The sequence below is a fragment of the Dendrobium catenatum genome, unplaced genomic scaffold (assembly GCF_001605985.2).
Source record: "Dendrobium catenatum unplaced genomic scaffold, ASM160598v2 fragScaff_scaffold_10, whole genome shotgun sequence".
Taxonomy (NCBI): domain Eukaryota; kingdom Viridiplantae; phylum Streptophyta; class Magnoliopsida; order Asparagales; family Orchidaceae; genus Dendrobium; species Dendrobium catenatum.
Window position 1 is genome coordinate 137,652 of NW_021318472.1, and position 20,941 is coordinate 158,592.

General features: G+C 36.5%; 1 protein-coding gene across 1 annotated transcript; it reads left to right on the plus strand.

Moving 5' to 3' along the window:
* The first annotated feature begins 2,561 nt into the window (after positions 1–2,561).
* On the plus strand, positions 2,562–5,574 carry LOC110093463. The gene has a single exon (XM_020818361.2). It carries the CDS (start codon positions 2,656–2,658, stop codon positions 5,197–5,199), a length of 2,544 nt encoding a protein of 847 aa, XP_020674020.2. The 5' UTR covers positions 2,562–2,655; the 3' UTR covers positions 5,200–5,574.
* The last annotated feature ends 15,367 nt before the right edge of the window (positions 5,575–20,941 follow it).

Consider the following 20,941-nt stretch of genomic DNA (forward strand, 5'->3'; position numbering starts at 1 on the left):
CTATAAGATTGTAGCAAAGATTTTAGCTAACAGGATGAAAGATATCATGCCTCTCATCATTCATGAGAGCCAATCCGGTTTCATTGCCAATAGATGCTCTGCTGATAACATTATCCTTGCTTCTGAGCTGTTGAGGGAGTTTAAAGATTCCAATAATCTTTTATGTGCTAAATTTGATATAAAGAAGGCTTTCGACTCTGTCTCCCGTTCTTTCCTGATTGGTAGACTTAGACAGAAAGGATTCCCTGAAGTTTTCATTTCCTGGATTAATGCCTGCATTTCTGATGTTCATTTCTCCATCTGTTTAAATGGCTCGTTAGAGGGGTTCTTTAAATCTACGTCTGGCCTGAGGCAAGGTTGTCCTCTTTCTCCTCTTCTTTTCTGCATTGTTATGGATGGGCTATCTTCTAGCTTGGATTACATGGAGACCAACCCTTTCTTGGGTTTGAGGCATCTCAATTTTAATATTAGCCACCTCATGTATGCGGATGATTTATTGGTGTTTGGTGTAGCCAATGTGGGGAATGCCAGATCCCTTAATGAGGTGCTTGGGAACTTTTCTATGGCTTCTGGGCTTATTATCAATCCGTCAAAAAGCAGCATTCTTTTTTCTAAGAACTCTCTTGTGGCTCAGGAAATTTCGGGTGTCCTTGGGATCTCTCAAGTTCATTGCAACCTCATTTATCTAGGGATCCCTATTTCCACTAAAAGACTCAATTTATCTCACTTCCAACCCCTACTCAGTAGAATTTCTACTCTTCTTGAGGATTGGAAAGTCAAATTTCTTTCTTTTGCAGGTAGAGTTCAATACCTCAAATTCACAATTGCTAGCACTATTGCGTATTGGATTCGTGGAGCAATTTTACCTAAAGCTTGTTGTAAATTTCTTTCTAGAATTTGCTTCAAGTTTCTCTTCTTTGGCAATATTACGGATAAGAAAATGCATCTTATCTCCTGGCATTCAGTTACTTTACCTAAAAAGAAAGGGGGGCTCGGCTTACCGTCTTTCGACTCTCTCTATCACAATATAGCTTGCTCCTTCATTTTTAGAATGTATAATCAAGACACGTTTATTGGTAACTGGTATAGAATGAAGTTTGATTCACCTTGGAGATTTCCCCCAGCCGCTGCATCTAAGTTTTGGAAACTTATCTGTAAAACTGCTGCTCTTATTAAACCTGTTGTTTCATTTTCTGTTCACCGAAATTGCAAGTTGTCGTTCCTTTGGGATCCCTGGTGTAACAAAAAAGCGGTGGCTGAACTCCTTGACTTTAACTGGAATTCTAACCTTCCGGTGGGGAATTTTATTTCTGAGTTTGGTTGGAATTTGCCTGATTTTATCCCATGTCATGTTAAGGCTAATATCTGTAATTCTGTTATTGTTGAAAAGGTACTGTGTTATCCTGGGATTCGGCCTCATCTGCTAAGCCTTCTAACAAGATTTTTTCTGATTATTTCCACTCCCATCTAGATGATGTCAACTGGTTTAAATACATTTGGCATAAAGGCTTTGCATTACGTTATGCATCTTTCTCGTGGATGGCGATTAAACAGAAACTTAAAATGGCTGATATTTTGAATTTTAGGGGTATACCTGCGAACCCCTATTGCTCTTTTTGTCTTGGCAATTTTGAATCTCATTCACATGTCTATTTTGAATGTGATTATTCCTTCTCGCTTCTTACTGATCTTTTCCCTGATATGGTGAAATTTTATTTGAGGCCGAATCTGATACAAATTTATGATTACTTTGAAAGTTACCGCAACTATACTAGAGCTGATAAAATTTTTTTTTATCTTACTGTGGCGTTTATGGTGTATCACTTGTGCAGAGAAAGAAATAATAGGCGATTTTCTGATGCTTGGAGAAGCCCCCATGAGCTCAAAAGAGTTATTAAATTGGCTATTGTTGCTAAAGCCAGGAACTGGAGACATTATGATATCCTTAAAGATAATTTTAAAGAATTACTGGGATGACGGATTGTTTTGCCCGTCTCTTTGGCTGAAGTTTTTCTGTAAGTCTGATTGGTTTTTGCTTCTTTTGGAGATTTTGGATCCCTTGCCTCTTCACTCTGATCTATCTGGGAGGATCATTGCGTGGAATTTTTGGCACCTTTCTGCTTATTATATTTTCTGGACGACTGGTGGTTTCTTCTTCCGGTCTCGGCACACTGTGGCTCAGAAAGGTGGCTTGCAGATATGGACGATGATGTGTCTGATTTACATCTTATATGCATCCTTGGACGGTCATTTGGCAACCAGGATGCGTTTTGGTCACTGTGATGGTCTTTCTGTTCGTTTCGTTGGCAACCGGTGTCTATGTGGGATTCGGGTTTTTGCTGTAATGATTTAGGCTTTGATGCCTTTTGGATGTAAATCTATTTTCCTGAGTCTGTATTATCTGCAAGCTTTTCTTTTCTTTTGGGGTGGTATAGTTTTCTTTTCCTGTACGTTCTTTACTTATAATCTTTGATGATTAATATAAGGGCTTTGCCCCAATTTTTCCCAAAAAAAAAAAAATCCTTTTAATATTTTAATTAATCTAAACTCTTTGTTTGCCCTCCCACGGCAAGTACTCACTTCAAATCTTACATCGGGTGCTCCGAGTCTACGCCATCCGAAATCTTCGCGCCGCCGCCCTGGTGCCCTGCCACCATGGCCATCCAATCCGATCACCGACGCCTATCCTCTCAACTCCGCCTCTCCGTCCCTATTAGCCCTCCCCTTTCCTTTTCCCGTCTTCACCCTTCACTCACCCCTGCTGCTGCGGCCGGTGCTATACCCCCGTCCTCCCCCTTCCCCTTCTCGCCTCCCTATTCCGCCTCAACCCCCTCAAAGAAACGCCGCCTCCCTTCCTCCTCCTCTTCCTTCTCATCTCTCTTTCTCCTACTCTTCTCCCTCCGCTCCCTCTATTCTCTCCTCCCCTTCCTCCGCTCTACCCCACCTGCCTTCTCCCTCTTCCCTTTCTCCTTCCTCGTCTCTCTCCTATCCTTCCTCCTCTCCATCCCATTCTCCCTCCCTCAAACCCTAACACTAAATCTTCCCCTCCGCTCCCTCGTCGCTAAATCATCCCTCCTTACCCTTGTCTTCCTCCTCCGTTTCCACTCCCTCCGCTACTGCAGCGCCGCCGCATCCATCTTTGCCGACCTATCCGGCGCCATCGCCGCCCGATCACTCTCCGAACACGTCCTTCGCAACCGTCGTCGACACCGGATCATTGGGTTTATCACGCTGATGGTCGCGCTTATTCTTCTCTCATACAGCTGGGATCGGAACGACTGCTTTCCTCTTTCTCCTTCTTTTTCTCCTCCGGCGGAGGGCTGCAACCGTGTAGTCTCCGTAGTACTCACCTTCCTCTCTGGTTTTCTAGGGTTCCACGAGCGCGCTGCTGGAAATTCTGGAGTTTTTAGACAACTTGGTAAGAAGAGGACTCGGCTGGCTTCCCTCGCCCTTACTACGGTAATCCTGTTTTTTCCTGCATGCATTAGTTTATTTGTGCATGGAGACGGAGAGAATGGGGGTAGTTCTGTTTCTGTGGCCGATATGGGGTGGCCTTTAATTAATACTGTTATATTCGGGGTATTATTGAATGAGAATTTTAGTGGTGATGAGAAGTTTGGAATCACTGGGAAGGGTTTTCAGCGAGAGTTTTTTGTGACGTTTTTCTGCACACTTGTGTTGGAGCTTGTTTACTACCCCAAGCTTTCTTTACCGGGTTTTCTGATCTGTGGATTCTTGTTATGGGTTTCACTTTGGGAATTGGGTTCTTCATCTTTTCAATATGTTGAGCTTGGAAACTTGAATTCCACTGAAAATATTTATGCATTGGTTATGAATCCGGTTAGGCACATTCTGAGTGAGAGGAAAACTAGAAAGATTGCTCTTTTCTTATTGATTAACACTGGATACATGGTTGTTGAATTTATTGCTGGGTTCATAAGCAACAGCCTTGGTTTGATATCGGATGCTTGCCACATGCTTTTTGATTGTGCTGCTCTGGCCATTGGGTTGTATGCTTCCTACATCTCGGCTCTACCAGCAAACAATCAGTTCAATTATGGTCGGGGCAGATTTGAGGTGCTATCAGGCTATACTAATGCAGTTTTTTTAGTTTTGGTTGGTGCGCTTATTGTTTTGGAGTCAATGGAGCGGATTCTTGATCCCCAAGAGATTTCCACCAGCAGTTTGTTGGCTGTTTCCATTGGGGGACTGGTGGTGAATATCATTGGACTAGCCTTCTTTCATGAGGAGCATCATCGTGTGCATGGTGGGGGTGGTCCTTGCCTTCATGCTCATTCCCATTCTTGCTGTGATTTGCATTCTCATTCGAACTCCAATACTCAATCTCATTCGGTTTCACACTCCCATTCCCATGGGGATTCTCATGGTGTTCATGATCATTACTCCAGCAAAAATGAACACTCTCCGTCTGATTCAAAATCCAATGCTCACTTTCATTTCATTTCACCTGAGCATTCTCGTATTGGTAACGATGAGTATTCTCTGTCTCATTCCCATCATCATTATCATCATCACAGTGAAATTGTTAACTGTGATCATCACACACATGAAGATAAAAATAATCACAATCTCTGCCACCAGGATCATTATCAGCCTTGTAACCATCAGGAACATGATCATCAATATCAGATGCATCATGTTGGAGATCAAAATCATCTTGATTCTAGTAAACACAGCCATGAATATCCAAACCTATTGATTGGAATCAAAGAAGAGGGTTTGAAAATGCACTATCACATTGACCACAATATGGAAGGCATCTTTTTGCATGTTTTGGCGGACACTATGGGAAGTGTTGGTGTTGTCATTTCAACCCTTCTAATTAAGTACAGAGGCTGGTTAGTTGCAGATCCAGCTTGCTCCATATTTATCTCAGTAATGATTATTTCTTCTGTTGTTCCTCTTTTGAGAAACTCTGCCGAGATATTGCTGCAGAGAGTTCCTAGGACTCACGAGCAGAATCTCAGAGTTACTCGTGATAGTCTCATGAGGATTGAGGGTGTTTGTGATGTTCGGAATTTTCATGTGTGGAGCTTTAGTAATACCGAGATTATGGGAACTGTGCATCTTCATGTGTCTTCCGAAACTAATAAAGTTCTGATTAAGAAAAGAGCTTCTGACTTATTTCATGAAGCTGGTGTCAAGGATTTCACTATTCAGGTGGAATGTGTGAAATGACAGTTATAGCATATAAGATTTGTATTTTGGAGCTAGAATTTTACTGGAGAAATTTATGTGCAATTTTTGTTACAAATGAGCATTGTTTACCACGATGAACCATTTTCAATCTTCTCCATGATTTGCAGCTTATATAGTTCATGACTTGATGACAAGTTGACGCCAGTTTACTACATAGGCGAATCTCTGCAGAAAAGAGTGCTTTATGGTTTGCTTTTTCAGTTTCAGCTCTAATATTCTAGCAATACAACAACAGTAGTTTAACGGTATTTATGCATTGTAGAAGTATCAATAGCAGCTTTTGCAAAATGTTTTTCCCTATCTGTACTGCTTAGTACAGAGAGTATATATAAGTGTGAGCAAGAATATTGTAGATGTATACATGTAAGTGTGTGATAGGTTTATGCCGTTAGAATATGATGGAGGAGAGAATTTCCATGAGCATAGTGTTGTTATTACTCCCCCTTAAGCTGACGGTCCAGGATGGAAGCTTGTTTCACAACTGTTAAAATTTAGGAGTGAAAGAGCGGCTTTGTGAGAATATCGGCAAGCTGATCTTGTGTAGTGACCAGAGTGATGCAGATTGTGTTAGAGTGGATGTGGTCCTCCCGGATGAAGTGTTGATCTATCTCGATGTGTTTGGTTCGGGCGTGAAACACCTGATTGTTGGCAAGGGCTATGGTTGAAGTATTGACGCACCAGAGTTTAGTTGGTTGTGAAAGATGAATCTGAAAGTATTTGAGTAGTTTTCGAAGCCAGATAATGTATGCAGTAACTGCCGCTAGTGCCCTATATTCCGCCTCAGTTGAGGAACGAGCAACTGTGTGTTGCTTTTTTTACACTCCAAGAGAGAAGAGAATGGCCCATAAATGTGCAGTATCCTGATGTGGAGCGACGAGTTGGCTTGTCGTTGGCCCAGTCGGTGTCGGAGGACCGAAGAATAAGTCGTCATTTGGACATTGGAAGTCCATAGTGTAGAGTCCCTTTGATGTACCTCAGCAGTTTCTTGAGCATGTAGACATGATCGAATTATGGATTATGCATATGCTGGCAAAACAAATTTATTGTGTAAGCAATATCTGGCCTGGTTATCATCAGGTACTATAATGAGCCAGTGATTTGTCGATAGGATTGAGGGTTAGAGAGCAAAGGGTCGGTGTGGGTTTGAGATGGGATTTTTGTGAAGGTTGGGTTGGAGAGGCGTTTGCAGTGGAGAAGACTGACGCTTTGTAAGATAGAGGAGGCGTATGAGGATTGAGACATGAAATAGGAATTGGCCGATTGGGTAATACAAATGCCCAGTAAATTAGTAATTGTCCCGAGATGCTTCATAGCGAACTGTTGATTGAGCTGGTTAAGAATGTGAGATTTCATAGTGGGATTGTTACTAATGAGGAGAATGTCATCAATGTAGATGAGGAGGTATAGTGGAATGTCATCTTTGTGGAATGTGAGATGGGATGAGTTGGCTTTGCCATGTTGAAACCCAAGTGTCTTAAGGTGGCTAGAGAACATTGTAAACCATTGGCACGGTTCGTGCTTGAGGTCATAGATAGCTTTGCGGAGGAGACACATGATTGGGGTGAAGATTGTCCTCAAAACCTTTGGGTTGGGTCATATATATTGCCTCATCGAGATTGCCATGAAGGAAAGCATTGGCAACATCTAGTTGATGAATGGGCCAGCTATGGAAGAGAGCTATGGTAATGAGAGTGCGAATGGTGGGAAATTTTGCAATTGGGTTGAATGTCTCAGAGTAGTTGATGCCATATTCCTGATGATTTCCTTGGGCGATAAGTTTGGCTCTAAATTCGCTATGGAGCCCTTGGAGTGGAATTTGGTGCATAATGGCCATTTGCAGCCTTGAATTGGTGTATTGGAGGGGGGCGGGACAAGTAGCCAGGTACCTTGCTGTTGAAGGGCTAAGAACTAAGCAGCCATAGCTTCGTGCTAGTGAGCATATTGCACTGCTTTGGTATAAGATGTTGGGTCTGTTTGAATGGAGGTGTGATCAGCATTGTGGAAGCAGAGAAAATTTAGCAGCTGACATGGTTTGAGGGAGCCAATTTTAAGCCTGGAGACCATTGGATGAGGAGGAGGTTGCGATTTAGAGGATACAGGGGATGTTAGCGTTGGAGATTGATGAGCAGCCGAGATAGTGGGCGCCGGAACTCTAGGGGAAGTGTTGTCTGAATAGGGTAATGTGGGGGTTAGTGTAGGTGGAGTAATGGGTAATGTGGGAATAGTTTGAAGAGGAGCCTGGGCTGTCGGAAGGAGCAGGCCTGGAGTGGAGGAAGGCTGGTTTTGTGGGTGCTGTAGATGTTGGGCTGGAGGTGATGTTTTAAATGGAATGCTACAGCTACTCTCATCAAATGTTATATGACAAGAAACATAGATGCGATGAGTATGAGGATTAAGACATTTGTAGCCCTTGGAGGTAGATGAGTAACTGATTAGGGAGCAAGCTTGTGATGCTGATTTGGTGGCATCCACAGAAAACAGGCACAGCTGAACGTCTTCAAAATGGAATAATCTGGCTTGGTGTTGTATTGAAGTTGAATAGGAGATTTGGAGTTTGTTGTTCGGGAGAGCAGCTTGTTAATGAGAAAAGAGGCTGTGAAAAATTCTTCTGACCATAAGTTATTAGGGAGGGAGGCAAAGTGTAACAGAGTACGAGAGGTTTCAATGAGTTGGCGATGCTTTCTCTTCACAGCATCATTTTGTTATGGAGTGTAAGGACAAGAAACTTCATGTGTATGATGCCATGGTTACTTAGAAATGAGGGTAAAGTATTTCTTAGCTTATTGCAGTGAAAGCAACCACATATGGTATAGCTTCAAACCTTATAGCCGCCCTTGCGTGGTGGTCTTGGGTAGAATCTAGTGCACAACCATGCAATTCCATTACACCCTTTTGTAGAACTCAGTGTACTTAACGATTTCTACTAGTAGAAATCGATCACTTTCATCGTGTATTTAGGGAGATCTAAGCCTTAGAATCCTAATAAGCTAATGGGTAGACTGGGTTTTTGTGTTCTAGTTTAACAAGTTGGGCTCACAGGGTCGAAATTCATGCTGACCATCCGATTCAACTGTGATGCAACAATTATTAATCTACCTCGTCTAATTACTTGGGTTTATTTAGAATTTTTGGTTAGAGCAGATCAATTATCCAATCTTTATGAAATTTTAAAAAGTCCAGTAAAAAACATTTTATGAAAAAAACATGTCCACTCTAAAATATTTAATATTTTAATTTTTAAAAATAAAAATTATTATTTTTATCTAGTTTTAATTATATAAAGAAATTAGACTTTTTCAAAAGTCTCAAATTTATAGGGTATGTTTATGCCTCAAGGTATCATTTGGATGAGTTGGATTGAAAAGGAGCATACTGTTAATAATGCTTATCTATGCTTAAAATTTACATATTTCAAATTTTCAATATACTTGTATGGTTCATTGGACTCTGGTTTTGATAATAATTTGACATGCAATAAAGATTGATTTTCCTTAAAATATTTCATAATTTTTTTGGAGAATTATATATTTGTATGATTTAATTATATGTTCTTCAATTATTAAAATTAGTTAATTAATTTTGAAAATTATGAGAAATTCTCTTTTTACTACTATTAATATATATTAAGCATTGGATATTATTTTTGGATATGTTGAACATAAAAATTCATTTTAGTTAATTAAGAGTTTCCAATCATATCATGTTTAATTATTTTTTAAAAAATAATTAAGGAAATTTTGATTTGTTCTCCATAACGAATTTATTAGGACAAATATAGCTCTTGTATTATTATCATTGAGAAATTGAATTTATGTCTTATAATGATCATAATTGATAAAATATTTTCATTTATTTTTTGATAAATATGTTTGAAATTTTATTTCGAATTAAATTGCTCGTGTTACATAAGCATATAAGTCTTAGCCCTTGACTCTAAAGGTACACAAGCATTCAAACAACATTAATGCTCAAACATATCAATTTTACGCACTTCTGTCCCTGGGATTCTCAAAGCTCATGCAATCAATTTATGGCACCCTTCACAATGAAAATTTCTACATTCTAACAATATTTTGTTTGTCCAAACTCTTCTTCCAAGGGTACTAGTTTTCTAGAGAGAGAGAGTCTGAGAGAACGAAGTTGGAGGAACGGGATTTTTCAAATTTTGTTCTTCGCGGGTTTGGCGGAAATAGGATGGCGGCGGATTCTCGCCAGAATCCCCTAGCCGGAAGTTTTCAATTTGATCACCGGACAAATTCAAAGCATCCTTCGACGGAGACAAAAGGTTTTTCGTCTTCTCCACCAGCTTTTGGTGATGGAAAGACAAATCTGAAGCAGGTGAACAGTTCTAAATCTAGAGGTATGACCTTGGTCATTAATGAAGGCGGATTTGTTGCTAACCAGGAACCAGAAGTTTTGGGGAAAGGAAAGTTAGTTTGTATGCAAGAAAAAAACAAGAAAAACCAATATGGATCAGAATTTTTGATCAATGAGAACTTTGAAGATTCTCCTTCAAATATGATGCCTATCCAGAAGATCATTCCTACAGTTGGGAGTTGTGTTAAGGAACAATTTGATAATGAAGTGCAGATCACAAAAGAAGTTTTAAATCCTATTAAAGAAATAATGGGAAATCAGGAGGATGGTTCAAAAGATGAAGAAACTACTCATGAATCTGAGAAGCATGTTGATCTCCTTAAAGTAAGGGAGGTAGAGTGGAGTTGTTATTAACGGTGGTATGGAAACAAATATGATACCATAGCGTTCCACGGATGCTAACCTTTCTAATGTTTGGAGGAGGAGAGAACACATTCCGGTTTCAGAACTGGATGTAGGAGAATTCATAGCTGAAGATGGAATTACAGTGAAGCTACATGAAGGAAACGAAATGGAGAATACCAGGAGACTCAATAACTCTTTGGTAATTAAAATATTTGGAGGAGAAGCTCCATTATCAACCATCAGTGCGGAGCTTAGAAGACAATGGGCACAATATGGTAAGTTTCATCTTACCATGCTTAGCATGGGATGGATCCTTTGTTCTTTCCAAGAACCTCAAAATGTGGAATCAGTCCTTACTAATGGACTGTGGTTTATTAATGGCAAAATAATTGGCATGGACAAGTGGTCCAAAAACTTCTCTCCGACATCCTTAAAAGGTCTAACTTCACCTATTTGGATAAGACTTCCAAATCTTCCATTGCACAGTTGGGATAACATAAATATATGCAGAATTGCTTCTGTGGTCGGAAAACCAATTCTGTTAGATGGAAATATGTTTAAATGGGGGAGAAGAGAATTCGGAAGGGTATGTGTCCGAATCAGACTTGATATGAAGCTCCCAATCGGTGTTTGGGTGGAAGGAATTTCTGGTAAATTCTTCCAGAAAATTGAATATGAACGAATTCCTAACTTTTGTTTTAAGTGTGGATTAATTGGGCATGGTCAGGAAGTTTGCAAAGAAGGGAAAGCTACTTCAGAGAATCAAGAGAAGAATGTGGATGTGGATGTACCAATTGCAACAAAAGATTTACTTCACAATGCAGATGGAGGAGACAACATTGAAAATTCTGAATACGGACCTTGGATGGTTGTAAACCGTGGAAGGAAGACAAATGTTAGTCTTTTCAAGAAAGAAATTCAAAAGCCTTTGGTTAAAAAGGTTTGGAGGAAATCAGAAACTAAATCCAATGCTGTTAATGAAGAAACTTTGAAGGAAAATCTGAATATGGCATCAACAATAGATCATGGCAATATGGTAAACTGTGCTAACTTTAGAATCATTCCTCTGGTTAAATCTCCCATAGCAGTAAACTTAAAGGAAAAAATTTCTTCTCTGAATACTAAGAACAAATTTAATGTTCTTAATGAATTAATTGAAGATGGGAAAATTATTCAAGATGAAATTATCTTCTCTCCAACAAAGAAGGTTTATCTGGATGAAAGAGCAGAAATTATGAGGAAGGAGGATGTTTTTTTGCAGATTAACATTGGAGAAGATTCAAGTTTGGTTAAGAAGAAGAAATCTAAGCAATTAAAAGATCTTGTGCCTCTCAACAACAGCACAAGAAGTAGAAGATCGGAGCTAGATGCGAAAGGCAATGTAGGGATATCCCTCATAAGTCTTCAACCATGAATTCATTGGCTTTTTGAAATAGTAGAGGAGCTAGGAAAAAAGGAGCTTCTCTATACATCAAGGAGTTTGTTAATATGTACAATGTAGTATTTTTGGGCTTATTGGAAACTAAAATTTCCTCTTTCAATATTGAAGAAGCTAAAAAGTTATTGGGTGATGGTTGGAAGTATGTTTTGGTACCCTCGGCTGGACTCTCAGGAGGTATCATTGCCTTGTGGAATTCTAACTTGGCTGATTTTTCTTTGCTTGGTTCTACTTCTCAATGTATCATAGGAGATCTATCAATATATGGCAAAGATAAATGAAGAGTTGCTTCAGTTTATGGAAGCAAGGACATGATTAAAAGAAGGGAACTTTGGGAATTATTGGAGATGTACTCTTTGGAAGAGTGTCCAATGGTGATTGGAGGAGACTTCATTTGTCTCACTTCCATGGAAGACAAGAGAGGCGGGAGAAATTTTCAATTCTCACAAGGTCCGAAAGAAATGAAGGCTTTCATTACAAATAATGATTATCATGAGGTCGGTTTCATTGGGCCTCGGTTTACATGGTGCAACAACAAAATCGGAGGAGCTCGGATCTTGGAAAGGCTTGATAGTTGCTTCCTTAACTCTATGGCTATGAATTTTTCTACTAACCTGGTTTTGAGACATCTTGCTAGAATCTCTTCAGATCATAGTCCTATTCTTCTTCATATTAATTCCCAAGTCATGCCTCTTAAAAGAAGCTTGAAATTTGAAGATATTTGGGCTTCATACCCAGCCTCAATAAATGTGATTAAAAAGGAATGGAGCAAAAAATATTCGGGCAATCCCTCTCAAATTTTGAATTCTAAATTCAGAAGATCATTAAAATCTCTTTTTTAATGGAGTAAAGCTAAATTGAAGAATCTCAATTTGCTTAAAGATTGTCTTTTGGAAGACATTCTTAATATTCAGATTTCAGAATCTGATAAAGGTTGGCTAACAGAGGAGGAATGCTGGTTGTTAAAAGCCAAAACTTATGAATTAAATATCACATTAGTTCGACTAAATGGATGGTGGAAACAACGAGCCAAAACAAAATGCCTATATGATGGTGATGTCAATACAAGGTTTTATCATACATTTGCAAATGCTAGAAGGAGCTCAAACCAAATTATCAAAATTAAAGATGAAATGGGCACGGTGGTGGAGGATGCAAATTAGATAGAAAAGGCAATATGGCTTTTTTTAAATTCTAAATGGAAATAGAGGAATAGTGATACTGAAGGTTGGTCAGATCCTGGGATAGTTTTAAAGAAGGAAGATAAAGAATTGCTTTCCAAAGATTTTACAACATAAGAAATTGTAAATGTTATTCATCATCTGGGAGGAAATATTGCACATGGGTGCGATGGAATTACTTATTCTTATATCAAAAGCTACTAGGAAATCATTCAAGAAGATTTTATTGAAGCTATAAATCATTTTCTGTACCATGGGGAAATGGACAAGGATTGGAAGGATACGTTGATAGTTCTTATTCCAAAGATTTCTAATCCCATGTTAACGTCCAACTTTAGGCCCATTAGCTTGTGTAATTCTGTTTACAAGGTGACTGCCAAAGTTATTTTGAACAGAATGATACAAGTGATTCCTCTGATTTCGGATGAGCAAGCTGCATTTATAAAAGGAAGGTCCATTTCCGATCATTTAATGATAGCTCATGTCACGACCCGACCCGACGGGGACGGATCCCGCCCGAGCCGGATCGCGACAGAACCTTCTTATCCAGGATCTGGCTTTGGAATTTGGTTACTGAACTGAATCTTCCAAAATAATTAACTCAACAGACACACAAACACAGAACAACAGAGCTACTATAAGATAGCGGTTTTCGTCAAGGATGCCCATTGTCTCCGTTGCTGTTCATCCTCTGTTCCCAGATCTTATCAAATGCATTTGCACAATCTTCTGTTGGTATTATTCCAAATTCAAATGGTATTCGTATATCCCATTTGCTTTATGCAAACGACATCCTCATTTTCTCTGAAGCATCCAAAAGAGCTACTCGTGAAGTCAAAATCATTCTTTCCAACTACTGTAATTGGATCGGCCAATCCATTAACACAGAGAAATCTATAATGATTTTTGGGAAGAATGTTAATAGAAGAAGGAAGAAGAGTATTTTAAGAACTGTGGGCTTTAAACTAGTTAAGGAATTTTTCTATTTGGGTTTAAAAATGGCCTTGAGAAGATTAGTTGCAAATGATTATTACTTTATCATTGAGAAGACACTTAAAAGGCTGAATATCTAGGGGAGTAAGGATTTATCATTGGCTGGAAAACTTACTATAATAAAATCAGTTATAATTGCTCTTTCGAATTTCTATAGCACCCACTCTTTGGTTCCGATCATAATTTTGAAAGAGATTGAAAAATTATGTAGGGGATTTATTTGGAATAAATCTGGAGGAAAGTTGGGAATGCACTATATCAGCTGGGACGATTTATGTAAACCCAAAAACATTGGTGGAGGTGGATTGTTCTCTTCTACTGCTAGAGTTAGCTCTCTTAGAGCTAGAATTACCTGGAGGTATCTCTCTAACAACAATTCTCTGCTATAGAAAACTTTGGCTCCAAAATACGGTATGAGGTTTGGGTATGAAGACATCAAAAAGAATTGCTCTACTTCCTGGAAAGTTATTTGGGATGGTGGAAGAGCTCTTAATCCATTGATAAACTGGAGTTTAGCTGATGGATCAGCTGTTGAAGTATTCAAAGACATTTGGATTCTGGATAGGAGAATTGACAAATGGCCAACATATGTTGTTCCACAAGCTGATGGAGATATCAAATTAAGCAAATTTATTGAAGATGGAAGATGGAAGGTAGAAGAGCTGAAGCAGTTCTTTGGAACTGATTTGATTAATCTGATTCTACAAATCAAAATCAACGGAGAACAAAATATTGATGAGAGGGAGTTTATATATTAGAATTCTGGAAAGACTATCACAGGGATGATCAACGAATCCTTATTTCAGCATCAAGAGATCCTCAGGTGGACTGTATGGATAAAGAAGGTGAATGTTATTCCAAAGGTACAATTTTTTTGTTATAGACTATTCAAGAACACTTTGCCTTCTTATCAGTTCCTTACTCATAGAAGATTACAAGAAGATGGAATATGTCCCAGATGTGCTTCGGGGAATGAAGATACATAACACATTCTTGTTAAATGCTTGAAAATAAGAGAAGTCATTTCTTTACTGAATGTTTGGGGATTTCATATTCCGGTGTTTGGAGGTTTTGAAGAATGTTGCAAATGGCTAGATACAACATCAAAGGTTAATGGAATGTTTATTAACCTTTATTATAATGTTGTTTACCTCTCTTGGAAAGCTAGGAACAAAATGTTGCATGATAGAATTGTTGAAAGTGCAAACTTCATTGCTGCTAATGCTATCAGCTTGTGAGCTTTTTCTAAAAAGATTTTTAACTTATGTCCGAAAAATGGGGATGTTAACCAGTCTTATTGGCTGTCTAATACTTGGCATCCCCCTCCACCCGGTTGGTTAAAAATCAATGTAGATGCTGCCCTTTGTTCATCATATAAAGCAGGCGTTGGTGGTGTGGTTAGAGATTGTAAAGGAAGATTCTTATTGGCTTTTGGCAAATCTTTTACTCATTGGGACATAAATCAATTTGAACTTCTTGCTATCAAATCATTCAAAGAGGTGATCAAGCATTGGATGTTCAAATATAAAGGAGCTATCATAGAAAGTGACAATTCTAATGTCATTAAAGCTATACACAGGATAAGGAATCAAGGGCTCAAAGGTATGGAAGATTTGGATTTTTTTAATGAGTTTAATAATGTTATTTTCAATGTTGTTAAGAGGGAGGGTAATAAGCTAGCAGATTTGTGTGCTAGCTATGCTATTGTTGGTAACTTACTTGGGAAAACTTATGCTTGGATAAGGTTCCTCCTTCATTTGTTAAAATAATGAAGGAGGAATCTACTTTGTAATTGTTTTTCCTTTGACATTAGATTTAAGAAAAAAAAATCATCAATAGTAATAGCAAGCCTTATCTACCTACATGGGCTCTATGTTATTCATTTTTTTTCATTGTATACTATTAAGAGTCAAATTCCCATTTAAAACTAATTAATAATATTTTCAAATCAAGTCTTTTTTGCCTTACCTCTTTATTTCTTAATATATGTTAGATTTAATATATATATATATATATATATATATTCTCCTCATATAGTCATTGAAAGGCTGATATTTTATGTGACTAAGGGTTTGTTTGGGACGGCTTTTTTATTGCTTTCTAAAACAGAGTTTTAGTACAATTTTTTTTATTTTTGTACTAAAACTCCATTTTAGAAAGCAATAAAAAAGTCGTCCCAAACAAAGCTTAAATAATCTAAGATGGCTCTCTATAATATTATTTGTCATTTTAGCTACTACAAAATTTTCATGTATATACTATATTCGCATTCTATCTCTAGGAATAAAGTCAGCCATTTAACATAGCATCCTCATCTCTACAAAACTTAATTTTATACTTCTTTTTTAATGCATAATATTCTAAGTCTTAGAGCATTGTAGGTCTCACCAACATTCTATAAAATGTTCTCTCAAGTTTGATAAGTATTTTTGTATCACACAAGAGGCCCTAATCATTCCTCCACATGAAAATAGAATAAGGCACAAATTTATACTATGAGTTTTGAACTTTATTCGCACACTAAAAATAAAGCCTAAAGCACATTTAACCTAAAAAAAATGTTATAATTATTTAAACCTTATTTAAATCCAGTTCAAAACTTGTTAGAACCAAATTTGAATACCATTTAAGCTTTGTTCATAGCCAGTTCGAAAATAGTTCAAATTTAATTTGAAATTTGCTGTGTTTCAAACATGTTTGAACCATACTTGTTTGTTTTGTGCTCAATATATTAATGAAATTGATTTATTTGACTTAGTTTATTATGTATGTACATATAGTCAAATATGCAAAGAGGCAATGCGAAATAGGAATACGATGGATGAAGTTGTTAGAGAATTTAATGATGTCTTTTTTAAAAATGTGAGAAAATTTAAACTTAAATAAAGAAGAGTGTGCAAATTTAGAATTCTATAACTTTGAAGATATGAGGTCAAATTTTATCACTCTATAGTGATTTAGGTAAGTATCCTAAGTGCTATGCTAAATGGGAAGTGATTTGCTTCATTGGTATTAAATGGATGAAACACTCACATGAGACAAAATAGGAAAAATTTCAATTAATTTTTTATAGCTTCAAAGTTATAGTCTATTGTGTTATAATCATTGTGATTGCACTCCATTATATTTATGCTATATTCTATTGCTTTATAGTTGTTGTAATTGCACTCCTATGTATTGTAGTATGTTGTTATAGTTAGTTTGAAGCTTGTTCGAATCAATTTTTTTAATAAGGTTCAAACATTGTTAAAACATTATTCTTACAGATTTGAACAGTGTTTGAATCTTGATCGAATCTTGTTCGATTGTAAGGCTTATACCTGAATCTCTTAGAGTTTCAGAAAAATTGTAATCATCACAATATAAATATTTAAACATAAAAAAAGTAATCACTAATATAACATGTATTATTTGAACTGACAACACTTAAATACATTAAATAGAAGTAATCAACAACATTTATGGACACTTAAATACATCATAGCAATAATTACTTGGCATATAATTACAAACTCAAAAGCAAGTCTTTTACATTAAATATAATACACTAAGTAGTATTACAATTATAACAAAACATTTGTTAGAGTCTAAACAAGGTGACCGCTTGCCCCATTTAAACTATTGGAAGATTTATGCTTATTTCTTTCATTATATAGAACTGAATTCAAAATTTCACCCATTTCAATGCTAAAAAGCCATGCATAAATTGAAGACATAAATAGAGAATCATAGGTTCGAAAATGAATCTCGTTGGAAATATGTTTGAAAGTATTTGAACATTTTTCATGACATTTGAACCTTATTAAAGGACTTCTATAAGCCTCACTTTGCCTCTAATGGTCAAACTCTAAGTTTGTACTAGACAATTGATTTTTATTTGAATAAGGATCAAATACTAAATATGGTGTTCAAAGCTTGCTCATTTTTTATTTAGGTCCTCCTATTACCTTTTTCCTTTTATAATCATGGATTAATTATTGTGTAGAGATAGTTAAAAAAAAAAAAAACTACTTTACCTTTGTCTTGAAGGAGCTTGCATTAAAGTGTTAAGGCAGCGTATTGCCCAAAAGTGAAGAAAGATGTTTTAGTAACTACAACCTTTAAGCTTTCACAACATTAGTAAATAATCTCTCTTATATTGTCAGCTCAAGGGTATTTTTATTTGAATGTAAATCAAACTGATTTTTTATTTCCCTTCTTATTTGTAAAATATCCTCCAAAATACTTCTCTTGGACCAAATAAATCTAGTGAGCAATATCCTCTATATTCACAAAACATTCATTATAGTTTTAAGTCCTAATTTTAAATTGGGTTTCGAACCTTCGCTTAATTCAAATCAAGTTTTATGGGCTTGAAGGAGTTCATATCAAGATTCTCATAAGGATGACATGTGTCACAAGGGATGCATTTGTTATAATTCTGAAGTGATCAGATCGTGCTTTTTTTATTATTATAAATATTATTGGATGTTTATTTTATTTCTTCTACTATATATATTGCATATTTTTTTTTGTACATCACTAATGTTTTAGTTTCAGCATACTCAAAGCAATGTCAAATAATTAGTGCTCATAAATGTGTTGCATATGTTAAACTTGTTTTGAAAGACTCTATAATTCTTTTTTGTTCTTCACTCAATATATCTAATACGGTGTATGCTAGCTTAGCAATTATGCGAGCGCACACACATAGTGGAGAATTAAAAATAAATATTTTAAATTTTCAATTAACTGTATTAAACAATCTTTTCAAAACAAAAAAAATCATTAAAATATTTAATTTAAAAGAGAGAAATAAATTTGAGTTAAAACTAATAATACTAGATGATTAGCGATTTTCAGAAAGCCAGCCGTCGAATCCAACTTATTTAAAATAGACAATTTTAATTTTTAAAAATTAACCTATTCGTATTGTATTATTTTATTTATTTATTTATTTATTTTTGAAGGAATGCATAAAGCAATTTATTGATAACAAAGACAAAATACAACCAACTAAGTGATTTCCCTCAAATCACATTCATCCTTTAACATACCAACAAAAGTAGGAGGAATATTAATGCTACTTAAATCATACAAAACAAATTCAAAAGAAAGAGCATAGTTAGCGCAATAATTAGCTAACTTATTACATTTCCTACTAACAACTTGAAACAAGACTTGATTAAAATCATTAAGAAAAGATAAATCATCTGGCTTTAGTAAGACCTCCTTGACCGCTTTCTTATCCATCATTCTTTGCACATAATCAATAACATTGTAGTTGTCACCTTCAATTATGATACCCTTAGGTTCAAACAACCAATCTTGAAGAACTTTCCTCATAGACAGAATTGATAACAACTCCAGCTTTGAACAATCCTAATGCAGCATACCGAACCCAAAAGCACATAAAAATCTTCCTCTATGATCTTTAAAAACACGTCCCATTCTAGCTTTATATATACTCACCAAGGAAGCATCAATATTAAGTTTAATCCAATCCGGAGGAGGGGTATGCCAAGAATGAGATTGTAGAACATGCTGTTTCGCATCCTATATTTGTGGATTTAGATTAAACTAAAAGTAAGCAACAACATAACACAAAGAATTAGCTGCAATAAATGTTACACAATCTTCTATACCACCATGAATTAGTTTATTTCTACTCTTCCAAGTGAAGAAAACAGCAGAGCAATACAAGTTGCCAACAAAAGGATTAGACATAGCAAGATCTTCCAAGACCCGAATACAATCCTCAAATGCAACAACAATTGAAACACCAAATCCCCATTTTCTGATAATAGAAAAGACTTGAGAAAGCTTCACACAGCTGACAACAATATGTTATGTGTTTTCTACACCTTTACAACCTCTTGGACACCCATTGTAGTCCAAAAGCCTCCTATACATTACAAACTCATTAGAGGGGATATCATTGATACACATTCACCACCAGAAAATTTCTACATAAGGCCTTAACTTAAGCTTCTTCATCCACCTCCAATTCCTATAGTCTCCATCATCTTCACCAAATTTTTCTAACACTAGAGCTGAAATAGACTTTCTAGAGCATTTGAAAAGCAACTCCATTTGATCTTCCTCCATATCAATATGAGTAGGAACTGACGTGATTACCTCTACCATTTCCTGGCCAAAAGGCTCCTTAACATGGACTCATTCCAGACTCCATCAATAATGAATGGCTCGAGAAATTGAGTATCTTCATCCATCTTAGCAACAAAAGTTGGCCATTTCCTGATGATTTTATCAAAGATCCAAGTATACTCTATTATCTTGATATCACATCCAAAAGCAACTTTCCATCTCACTATCTGATGCAGATATTTAGCTCCATTCAAATTATTTTCCACGTTGGAGAGGAAAACAATTTCTTCTCGAAATTCCAAATATCATTGCCATAAAATCCTATTAAGAAGAGAATTTGGCTTTGAGATAAAGTTCCAAGCAAATTTGGCCCTTAATGGACCAACTCTCATAACAGCTGATTGCAAACATCGGCCTCCTTTGATTTTGCATTTACATAAGACTTCCCAAGCAACATAATGAAGTCCCTTATTATCATTATGCTTGTTCCATAAGAAATTCGTACACATTCTATCAAAATCATTCAACACTCCCTTAGGAATTAATGAATGCATTGATAAAAAGGTAGGAAGAGATAAGAATGCCAAATTAACCAAAAGAAACTTCCCTGCAAGAGAAATACATTTGTTACCCCACACGTTCAACCTACTTATTGCTTTCTCCAATAAGTTTTGAAAATCTGAGAACATCAATCACCTCAATGCAAACTTGATACTAAAATAATTCATTTTAGTAACCACCTTGAAGCCTAAGAATCTAGAAAAATTGATCCTTCTTCTCCTTTGAACCGAATTTCCAAACAAAATAGAACATTTTAGCATGTTAACCTTTTTGACCAGTCCATTTGCTATAATCTTTTAGTATCATACTCACAATCTTCACACTCTTGTTGTTAGCCTCAGAAAAAATTATTATCTCATCGGCATAAAGCAAGTGAGAAATGTTTTCTACATTTGGAGAAATTTTAATGCCAATTCTCCTTCCTTTTTGAGTAAAAGCATCATATAGCAATTGTGAACCCAAAATAAAGAGATAAGGCGACAAATGGAAACCTTGCCTAACCCCACTCTTAGCCTCAATCCATTTGGAATTATTTCCACTAACCAAAATAGAAAATTTTGGGTGAACTACACATTCACGTATAAGATTAGCATATTTTGGTGGAACCCACAATAATCCACAACTTGCTTCAAAGTACTCCAATACATGCTATCGTAAGCCTATTCCATATCAACTTTGATTGCCATCAACCCTTTCTTAAATTTAGAATATCTAAATTTATTAAAAATTCTTGAGTGAG